The sequence below is a fragment of the Merops nubicus genome, unplaced genomic scaffold (assembly GCF_000691845.1).
Source record: "Merops nubicus isolate BGI_N331 unplaced genomic scaffold, ASM69184v1 scaffold7300, whole genome shotgun sequence".
NCBI lineage: Eukaryota > Metazoa > Chordata > Aves > Coraciiformes > Meropidae > Merops > Merops nubicus.
The window spans coordinates 96,464-107,873 of NW_008584776.1; the positions used below are offsets into that span (position 1 = coordinate 96,464).

Here is an 11,410-nt window from a genome sequence, read left to right on the forward strand (position 1 = left end):
AAAAGTTGCTTAGCTCCCAACGCGTTGTAAACCAAATGCGGCGCATTTAAGGACAGGGATTTGCAGCTATTCTGGTGAACTGGAACTTGAAAAAGCCCACCATTTTGTAGGATTTGTGCAAATGTGCTTCTCTTGGAGGCAGCAGTTCAATCGAAGACAGACCCAGGAATGATGTTGGCATGGGCACACGTTCAGATTCGACCACTGCGGTCCAGGGACCTTGATAAACAGAGCTTGCTGCACTGACCTGCTAAGCAGAAATAAGTGTGTAAATTTAATAATTCCAAGATAAAAAAACCATAAATTTTAATTATATTCACACATATATTTGAATTATAATATATGCACAATATTTAGCTGCGACACCAATAGTAATGTGGTTTATTAAAATTCTTAAATAATGTTTTCTTTTTCATTTATGTTTTTTGTTGATTTGATACTTCCATTTTGTATGCTTCTTGCTGTTTCTTGTATCTCCAACATTAACTAGGTGCTATTGCATTTGCAATACTAATCAAAAAGAAATTTATCTACAAACCTTCTTAAAATTTTTATATAAAAGATTAACATTTTAGTGATAGTGCTTTTATTAGTAGTTATTACTTGTAATAGAGATTATGTTCTCTAAAATTGAATGTCTGAAGAAAAGCTTGTGATACAAGCTAGGAGTTACAGTAGAAAGAATTTAGAACAATTAGTGGGTAGCAAATGTTATTACCTGTATTTAAAAAGGGTTTGGATGTGATTCAATGATTTAAAGACTTATAAATTCTACATGAACATTTAAGAAATTGATTGAAACAGTAACTAGGTATAAGCAGTAAAGCAGCTGGGAAATGATGATATAGGAGGTTCTAACTGACAACTTTTATTTTTCCTACAAAGGAAAACCCATCTCACTACCAAAGTAAAATATTTTACATGATCACAGAATCATAGAATCATTATGGTTGGAAAAGACCTCTAAGATTATCAAGTCCAACCATCAACCCAACACTACCATGACCACTGAACCATGTCCCCAGGTGCCATGTCCACACGTTTTTTGAACCCCTCCAGGGCTGGTGACTCCACCACCTCCCTGGGCAGCCTGTTCCAATGCCTCACCACTCCATCAGGAAATAAGTTCTTCCTAATATCCAATCTAAACCTCCCCTGGTGCAACTTAAGCCCATAAATGGTATGTAAAGAACTAATAGATAAGGGAGTTGACAATTTACTTAGAATTTCTGAAGACCTTTTATATATAGTAGGCCTCCAAAGAGAAGTAAAACATTGTCTTGGGTGAAAACTTTTAGAATAAAAGATGAAACAAAGAACTTTTATTGAAGAAAAAGGCTAACAGCTGATTCCTCAAGGTTTGATGTTTGGTCCAGTGTTGTGTATTACAGCAATGAACAAGCTGGAGAGGGGGAGTACCTTGTAAACTACAGAGATTTGCACTTAGTGCAAAGTTATTTAGAGCCTTTGTGACCAGGGAGGTCTGTGCAGGCCTCCTTGGGGACAGTGAATGGGCTTGGTGAATGGGCAGCCCAATGGACCTTTTAATTTGTTACCCATATGTTTGAACATATAACTTATGGGAAGGTCTTGTCCCTGTTACAAAGTTCCTAGTTCTGCTTAGTATGCAGCTTGGACACTGCAGCAGGACACTGCCTGAGGAGTAATATACAGAATATTGTAATGCATTCATTTAAATGGAGTGTGTGGTTTCATCGGAAAGTTTCGGTGCAGTATTGGTCCATCTTGGGAAGGTTATTGAGGAATAAGAGAGGTCTGGCAGGACAAAGCCATATGGAAAACTTCCCATGGCAGAGTAATAGAAAGGCTGTGACTGTTTATCCTCGAAAGGAGAGGAATAAAAAGAAATGACAAAAAAGTTTGTTCAGGGACTTCTACTTTCCCTGTCTCATAGCAGGAACAAGGGAGCAGGCAACAAATAAGTGAAACACTCCTTCCAAACCATAGTTTAACTGTTGAACACACTCAGGTGGGAGAATGTTGAAGGCAAAATTCAGAGAGGGCTAGGCTGTTCTGTGTATTTCCAGAAGAGCCAGATTTAGAGTAACTCGAAGTAATACTTAATTTATCCCTCAGGACTGACCTGTTACAGGTCAGGACTAAATGCAGCGTTACGGTAGATTATTTTGGTTGTGTTTTTCTCCTGACAGGCACTCATATCTTCTTCTGCAGCATCCTTTGTGGCTGCATAATCTAGAACAACAAATATCAGAACAGAGGCAAGCGTGGGGTCATGGCTTCATCTCCCAAGCCTAGAACAGTCTCCTCCTGGCCTTGGATGAAGCATCTGATACTGGCTGGTACCTTCATGAGCAGGACAGTGGGTGGAACAGACCCCACCTGGCTTCACAACAGCAGTTCTCATGGTCTGGGTGAAACTTGGATCTTTCACATGAAAACTACATTTCAGGCATTGAGTTGGCTTCCCAGTTTTCTGTAGGTATAAGAGAAAAATGTACTTTTCTAGCTTTTGTGGGAAAATCTTGGAGAGTTAAATAGGGAAGAGAAAATTAGGGATTTAGTGAAATGAATTTAGTGATCCCTCGTAGTGTTCAACTATTCCTCTAGGTTAACTGAGATGTCTTTCAGATTTTTAAATACTTTTATGTCTGAGGATTTGAAAAAATGGTTTGGAGACGTTATTTCCTGTCTTCATTACCATATCCTTTACACACAAGCCATCTTCCTGGAAGGACTCAATTTATTATAAAGATTGAATTCATTACTAAGAGGTTGTCTTTGGACCTCTGAAGGTTTTCCTACTGTAACCTTTACACTCCAGATAAGATAGCATCCACCATTTCCAACTTTCTAGAGCTCCTCAGGAATGAAAATGGATTCCTAGAAGATACCAACAGAGAAGAAAATGAAGGAGTCGAATAGCAGTCAGCTTGGTGGGTAGAGGGAAGGCAGCTGCCCTGAGTTTCCTTTTGCCAGTTTTCTTCCTTGCTAACTTGACTTCTTGCTGCCTCAATCTCCCCGTCAGTAAATGAGGAATAAAAGTATTACCTCACACCACCTTGTCAGTGGGATGTTAAACTTAATCATTAAAAAGTGCTCTGAGAGTTTTGGATGAAAAGTCTCCTGGAGTCTTGGTGGTGGGAAGCAGCAGCACCACAAAACCTAAACATGCCTGCTAAGGACAGCTGTTGGGTTTTGACCTTAGAGCCTACCTTTCCCTCTGACTTAATATTTAGTGTCTCTGGAACAAACAGGGAGTAGTTTTGCTTTCATATACGTCCTGCTTATCCCTCACCCCTTCCTTCCTCATTCCCTTTTCTGGTGCATTTGTTTGCTGAGTACTTTGGTATCCAGAGACAGGCATAGCTTGTCACAGTGAAGACATGTTTGTTGCTGATGCCCTTGAGCTTGCTTGAAGCTTCTTCTCTTGCTGAATGTGTATGATGACCCCGTGGGTTTTGCAGTCCCACAAGGTTCTAAATATTGAGCAAATGCCCTTTTGCACCTAGGCACAGGACTTTGAAGCCAAGCCAAGCTCACAGCCAGAGATGATTGTGGAGATTCCGTAGTGCCTTTACATTCTAGTGTTGGGATTTGCACATAAATCAAGTCTAAAATCCCTTCTTTCCATTGAAATGTCAGGATTTAGCATCCAGAGGGAGGTACCAGGAGTTCATACAGGGAAATTCAATCTGTATGATTCTCTGTTGACTTCTCTGTCTTTTTTACAGCTCAAGTAAGGGAGAAATTGAGGAAGGTGACATAATGGGGTGGGTGTGCAGAGCTTAGTGCTGAATACAGAGCCCTGGTTGAATAGACCTCCTTGTGATGAGAAGGGGGATCAATTCACAGTTGACCCCATCCCATTGTGTGGGTTGTCCTGGGAGTTTCCTTTGAAAATCCCAGTGGTTTGGGTTTTCTGCATGGTTTGTCCTCAGCCTTTCCCTCCATGAATAGAATAGCTTTTGCTGGAATTTTTGCTGGATTTTCTGTGGTTATTGGCTGAGCAATGCTCTCTCACTTCAGAAGACTTGAGCAAGCATGTTGTGGAAGCACTGATCAGGGACCCTGGATCATTTGCTGGCTTAGAGTTTTTCATATACGGAACAAACATATTCCTGGGACGCAGTTGCCCCCAAGAAACAGATTATACTTTACTGTCCCAGGAGGAAGTGTTCATTCATTATTTGGATTACAGGAGTGATTTGGGGCTTTATAAACACATGAATTTCTGCCCTGCAGAGCTTACAGCTCGTGGTGGTAGAAAGGCAAGGAGCTTCAGGCAGACTGGGGAACACAACACAGCCCTGAAAGATGAGACGTGGACAGAGCTGTGAAATAAGGACACCAGATGCTGATTTGTGAGCATCGGTCCTGTACATTATTACTGTATAAATCTACTGGCCTAGAGGAGAGAATTCATTTTAGAAGGGAGGGAGTACTTGAGAAATCCATACCTGGCACTGTCAGGTAAAGAGACATTCAGGACATTTCCCTGCCATAGGGCTGCTCTGAATGAACGCCTGCGTGAGTGGGGTAGAGGTCAGGATCTACAAGGCAAACAAAATTCTCCCCTAGGTGGATCTTAACATCTTGCTAAAATTAACATGCTGTGTGTGCCTGTCTGCTGCACTGCCTCATAATGTAGTAGCAGCATTCGGAGGGGAATAAGGCTGTGGCCCTGAACTTGTACAGCAAGTTGCATCAAGCTTCTTCATACGCCTGCACCATCCTTGGAGCCCTGTGCCCCAGGCCTGTCCCCGAGCCAGTCTTTGGCTCTCCCTGCAGTGACTGGAAGCTGTCCTGCTTTATGGGCTAGATCCTGCACTCACAGCTGTGCTGACTGGTGGTTCTCCAATGGTGTAGGCCCATTTAAAACAAACTGAAGATTTTGTCTAGTCAATATTGCATGAAAACTCAAAACACATCCCTCTGTTTTTTCAGTTTTAAGTTCTCAGCATTGGCCCCACACATGAGCTTTCTGCTTCCCCACCTGTGGAACATGCTCTGGTGTAGGACAACACTGCTTGAAGCTGTGCTATATAAACTGTGCCAGATGCTAAGTTGCATTAAACTACTTTCCTACTTCAAGAGATCAGATCTTCATATTTGTTATTTCAGTATTTTAGAAAGTCTTGGTTTTGTTCTTCTTGAAACACAGGGAGTTTACAGAAAGGAAAAGAACTTTTTTTCCCCATTTATTTCCTCCTGATACAGTATGTCCAGCCTTTTTTTTTTCCTGCAAATAAACACAGCAATTGAAAAGATACCAGGTTTTCAGTAAGATAGAAATGAATCCTATGTGGAGATCCTTAGTAGTTAAAAGAACTTGAAGAACACTCCTTCAAGATAGAAAGAAGCTTGAAAGTCTGTTGGTCTTCTGCTTATTATCTCTTTCCTTCTGCTTGTTAGTTGGCTGTCTGGGGAAGACACATACAGTCAGTGTGCTTTGTTTTTCAGAAGTTGATCTGCCACTGAAGAAAGATGGCTTCACCTCAGAAAGCACAACTCTGGAAGCCTTGCTGCGTGGAGAGGGAATAGAGAAAAAAACAGACACTAAAGAGGAAGACACTATACAAGAAATCCAGGTAAAGGAGAGCCCTGTGCCCTGAGAGCAGGGCTGGATTCTACAATTTGTCTCTAAGCCTAGCAGATTTTGTCCTGTGGGAGAACAGTGCATCTGTTGATAGTTGTGTTGTTCTACTGTCAAAATGTTATCAAACCACTGTGCTACATTGATGCTCAAAATGAACTCAGGATCTCACACACTGCTCCTGTCACAAAAATCTCAGTCCTTTGGCTCTGTTCTGCACCGCTCCTGCGTTGGAATTTGTTTTGCAGTGCTATGAGATGATTACATATAAAACTGACAAGCAGAGACGGGCCCCAACCATAAACTGAATTTCAGTGCCTCATATTTAAAGTGAATTTGGACATGGATTTGAATTTGGATTTACAGCTGCTGGCAGTAGACAAAACCATGTAGTTGCCTTGCCTGTTTTTTTTGTTGTTTTTTCTTTTTTTTGTTTTTAATACTGAGAAGCCTTCAGGAAGTATACAAACAAAATGAATAATTAAAAATATTATAATCTTAATTATCTCTGTTATTATTAGTGATGCAGGTGTGAGAAATATTGCCTCTTCACATGCATTATGGTTGAAAGTTATTTGTCAAAATTCCATTTCATCCTTTAACAATTAAAGTTAGAAACACGTTTGTGGGTCTGTCATGGAAGGAGTTTAGCTAAGATGAAGAGTTCTTGTAGAAATGCCTGTCACTTTATGAAGACATCTTAAATGGTTAGGAAAGCAGGCCCCTCCTAGGGGAACAGCAGCACATCTTTGGAGATCCTGAAGCACAATTGTGCCATGACTCTATTAGTGATTTCTAGCCAGGGCCATTGACAATGTGTCAAACTTGGTAATTTTGGCTGAGATACAACGTGTTGCATCTGTACCTAAAACTAATAAAAATTTGACTGGGCAGCCCCATGCCAAATGAAACAGAAGAAGATGGGCATCAAATCTATTTTACTTGCAGTTCAATGCTACTGGTCTGCTTGCTAGAAATTTCATACCTGTAAGGGGAGCAAAATTAGGTCTCCTGTTGCTAGTCACACAGGTGAAGGAACACCATGAAAGAGGAAGCATCCCATGCTCATGGAGTGGGGAAAAGCTTGGCGTGAGGCCCAGTCTGTTTCCCTCCTCAGTAGTGCATCTGGGTCTCTTAAGCTGAGAGCCCTAAAGCTCCATTTAATGTCCTTAAAGCTCCATTTAGCTGCTTCTAAGGTCACGAGAAGTCATGGTGCAGCATCCCTATGTGTCCCACACGTGCCTGTGGATGTTGCTGTGTGATCTGAACTCCCAAATTGTCCTCAACAGTAGTCCAAGGAAGGAGACTGCAGAGACAGTGGCACTGACACAAGTCTGGGAGTTGCAGAGCAGGAAGGGGGTGCAAAATATACAACAAGTTTTCAGCTAAACTGCTGTAGCTGTGACCTGGATGCCAGTTTCATCAGAACAAACACAAAAAGCACGTCTTGCTGTTGTTTCTCATGCAAGCACACCTTATCTGGATTCAGTCCACACAACAGTGACTGCTGAAGCTTTACTAGTAGCTGGCTTTCAGCATGTACTTCAGCACGTGGCAGCTAAACTGTACCAGATACAAATCATGATCAGTGCCTTTTATCCATATGACAAATAAGAGAATTAAATTCTCTTTTATTCCTTTGCATGCTCTTCTGAGCTCTAAGTTGAAAGGGTCCAGCTTCAGCAGTGAAGTGCTCAGAGTGAGCAGGTGGGATAGACGTAGTTGTAATTCCAAGCTCAGTCCCAGCCACTTACCACCTTCTCAAACTCATAATAAACTCATGACAGATAATGTCAGGAGAAGACAGCTTGGTGCTTAGCTGCACTGAAGTACATCGGGCTGGGAAACTATTTTAGAAAGACAAAATAGGAAAAAAAAAGTTACTTTGCTAAAAAAAGATAAGGGTTCTCCCTACTAAATAGTTGCAATCATTTGAACCTGCTGCACAGCTGGTATGTAAGAAGGTTCAGGATTTTGGCCTGCAGTAAATTGATATTGAACATGTGTCTCTGTTGGTTCCTGGAGAAGGTTTGGCTTTTTGACCATGCGTCAGGAAAGCTGTGCCCCTCCTGTCAAGGATTAAAGCCATTACCAGGCAGCATTACCAAATTCACACTTGGTTACTTACTATCTCTTGCCTAAATTGAGGCTGCAGTTTCACACAAAGAGAGGTTTGCAATATTTCTCTTAACTGCTCTTGTGTAGTATTATTGTTCTAAACTAGCTCCTTCCCTTCCCACATGTGATATGGTTGCAGCCTTCTCTTTTTTGGGGAATATTTTAAGAAATGAAGCAATGTGAAAATACAAACTCAGTTAGTTTGCTTATTTTCTGACGTACCACTAGTGTCCTAATGTACAGCATTTTCCAAGGGCCTCAGTTTCCTCAGATGAATGCTCATGTGTGCAGTTGCATGGATTTTGAAGACACATTTTATATATGCAGAACTGGAACTTGTTTAACGTTTACACCCTCTACTATTTAGTACTCTAGTATTATGTGCAATTGTATTTCACGATGGTTTGACCACACTAATAACCACCCTAGATTGAAAAATAAAAGGAGTAAAAACCAGGTGAATTTATAAAAATTTATAAAAAAATTATTTATACTTTTTAAAAGGAACACTATCCAATATTAGTCTTACTTATTTAGATGATAAATTTGGTTTGTCTTCCAAATACAGACTTTTAAAAGAGTCATACTTCTGTTGTATTCTTTTCTAAAAATTCAGACTTTGATGTTTGAGGTATGTAGGAAGGAGAGAAAGCGACTGTGATTTGCTCCTGTTCTCCCTCTGCTGGCTCTCAAATAGCTGTAAAGTAGAAATTATGGGGAAGGGACAAATGCAGTAAGACTGAAAAACTTCCTCATCAGTTTAATGTCAGTGATTTGAATCTGCAGCATGGGTGCCTGTTGTCGTTCAAGTGAATGGTGGCATGGGAGGGATCAGTGAGTGATTCCACAGTAGTCCTTCACCAAATGGCACCACACCGTGGATGGCAGGAGTGGCTGGGGCCCATTTCTGTCTTTCTAGCAGACAGGCCAAGGGTTGAGGGAATTTCAGCAGTACTTCTTTCCACATTAAGGTTGTGATGGTTTGTCTTGCTGTTGTCTGGGTGATGTCCAACTTGTGCATGCTCTCAGGGTGGCCAGCCCGTGTTTGATTCTATAGAGGCTATGTTTCAGAAGATGAAGACAAGAGGATTGAAATTCCTTGGCCTGGGCATCTCACAGTTACATGAGATGATGGATTAATGTTCCTATTAAATAATTAATTGAAGGAACTATTGCTGTTGTTCCTATTAACTTCAGTGAGACCTGTACTTCCTCAGCATACTCATGCAGCAGGAGCCGTGCTTCCAAATTAAAGTTGTACCTGTGGTGTAAGCCCTGAAAGATGTTACTTTCTAGATCCTCTAAACATGCTGGAATATAGGAAGGAATTTTCTGTTTTTGCTCTGCAAATAAAATTGTTAGCTGCCAAGGAGAAAACCACTGATTTCTGTCTTCTAAAGTGCATTCTCAACATTAGAGGAAAACGAAACAGTTTAAAGTGGAAGAATTCAAAATAAAAAAATCATACACAGAGTTTCCCAGACAGGCCCTGCAGTTCTGCATACTAATACTTGTGTTGTCTTGGGATATTGGTGCTCAGTGATGCCACTATTATTTTTTATTTCTTAGGAACCTTTTTTTTTGTAGTTGACTGATATCAGTGGTATTTTTTAATAAGAACTCCCTGGAGAACTGAGGGTGGAAGAGAAAGCAAATTTTGCTTTAGTGGGAAGAAGTAGGGGTTCTGGGATCTGATTTGGCATTATATCATTAATCAACTGTAATTTAATAACCTGCAGTCTCTGTGGTAAAGAGCAGCAGTTGGTTGTATGTGTCATCATCTTTTCTCCTAACCATTCCTGTTTATTGTTCAATCACAGAGGGTTTTAGAAAATGATGAAAATGCAGATGAAGTGAATGAAGAAGAGGATTTAGAAGAAGATATTCCAAAACGAAAGAACAGGCCTAGAGGACGGGTAGGTGAAGAGTTTACTGGAGTGGAAAGGAAGGAGATAAACTTCTGCTTTCTAGTGTATATGTGTCATGTGTACTGCATATGCAAAGTGTATATCCATGGATATAGGATAGTCACTATAGGTAATTTTCAGTCATATGGTCAAAGTTTTAAAATATTTTTTCAATTTTTGTGAATTACCAAGAAGAAAGACTGTTGAAAGTAGAATTTGGGATAAATTTCTTATAGTGTTGTATTTAAAATTGTAATATAAACTGTAATAATTATGATGACATCCTGCTATTAGTATGCTCTTACTTTAAATCAACATTTACTAATTACAGAAAAGTAACAAGTTCAGTCATGACAGATTAAAAAAAAAAAAAAAATTAAAAAAATTAGTAAAAGTAACTTGAACTATGTTAATAGATTTTGCAGCTTTCTCCAAGGTAGCACTTTGTGGCTGACACTGGCCCTCTTGAGCCCATGGCAAATCTTCCATTTGCATAAAATGGGCAATATTTTATCCTTAGGGGAATCTGTGTCCCTTCTCTTACTTAAGATGTCTTTCCACAATTTCAGCAAGCACCTGTTAAGTAATGAGGCCAACATTTTAAAACCTGGAATCAACATTTTCAGTTGTGGCCCCATAAGCTAGGCATCTAAATAAACATGAACACAATTCTCAGATGTTTCAAGCATTTTCATCTCTCTTTAGCTCCAGCAGATGCTGCAGGGGCACAGGAGCTCTAGAAGTACCTTTTGATGTGTTTGTAGGAGTCAAGCAAGAAGGGCCACATTTTAGGCCAAATGAGCAGGATATAATAGCTTTTGAATGAGAGAAAGACATGAAACCACATTGAATACTTGCAATGTACTTATGCATCAGACCTTCTCTTTTGGTTTCTTCTGTTGTTGTGTTGTTTCAGTTTTCTGCTCCTCTTTATTTTGGAGCTTAAGTCCTTTAATATAAGATCAAAGCACTTTAATAATTGGATAAGTATATATTTCACCTTCCTTATTCTCAAAATCACCTGAACCAGTTTCTTTCTTTCTTTCTTTCTTAGCCAAAGACCCCCACCTGGAAAAAAATTTTCCAGAAAAATGTAAGTTTCAGAAAATTTGTATGAACCAGTAACCAAAACCAGGAGTTAGAATCGATACATGCACACAAGCTTTACTGTAGCCACCAACTAATATTCCAGGCTAACAACTCTTTTCTAATAAAGGTTACTCTCACATAAATTGCACATGCTGGTTAGGATGAGCGAAAGGGAGTGAACAGCTAAAAGAGATCTACTGCTCAGGAGAAGGGAATTTGCTGTATTCATATATCTCAGGCCTACACAAACAAAGTCCTGAAGTTACTGTTATGTGCAAAGTTTTACTCCCCTGTTCAGGAAACTGTTTCAGAACAACCCTATTACTTTTTCTCTGCTGCTGTAGGGAAAAGAGTTGGAGGGTAGTAGATATGCCATTCATTTTGAAGCTTAAATTTATGTCTTATTTTCTGCCCTGGAACCGGCCCCAAGGAGCAGCAGGATCTCTTGCCTTTTTCTTGCAGCTAACTCCTGCTCTGCTAATGCCCTGGCTTCATTCAGTGAAAAAAAAAAAAACACGTTTGAAGAGTGCCAAATACTTTGAGCAATTTTCATTTTTATTTGATGGCATCAATAACCAAGGCAAAATGTGTTATAAATTAGGATTTCAAAATTAGAGCCAGATTCCCTAGCTGTTGAAAACTGGTAAGCCTGAACTGTGTCTGGCCATGGGTGTTTTGTCACTTTTCAAACAGCCCTTTTCTAATGCAAGCCTGATCCAGT

The 11,410-nt window shown here is 40.1% G+C and overlaps 1 protein-coding gene across 5 annotated transcripts in view; it reads left to right on the forward strand.

Moving 5' to 3' along the window:
* The window catches only part of DPF3 (D4, zinc and double PHD fingers, family 3), a 109,910-nt gene that overhangs the window by 41,439 nt on the left and 57,061 nt on the right, over positions 1-11,410 (forward strand). For 3 of the 5 annotated variants that reach the window (XM_008945300.1, XM_008945315.1, XM_008945322.1), the window contains 2 exons: positions 5,443-5,570; positions 9,514-9,609. In XM_008945300.1, coding sequence (XP_008943548.1) covers positions 5,443-5,570; positions 9,514-9,609 — 224 coding nt within the window. Of the gene's footprint in view, positions 1-5,442; positions 5,571-9,513; positions 9,610-10,654; positions 10,694-11,410 lie in introns of all 5 variants that reach the window. The other 2 variants (XM_008945307.1, XM_008945291.1) reach the window with 1 other exon arrangement.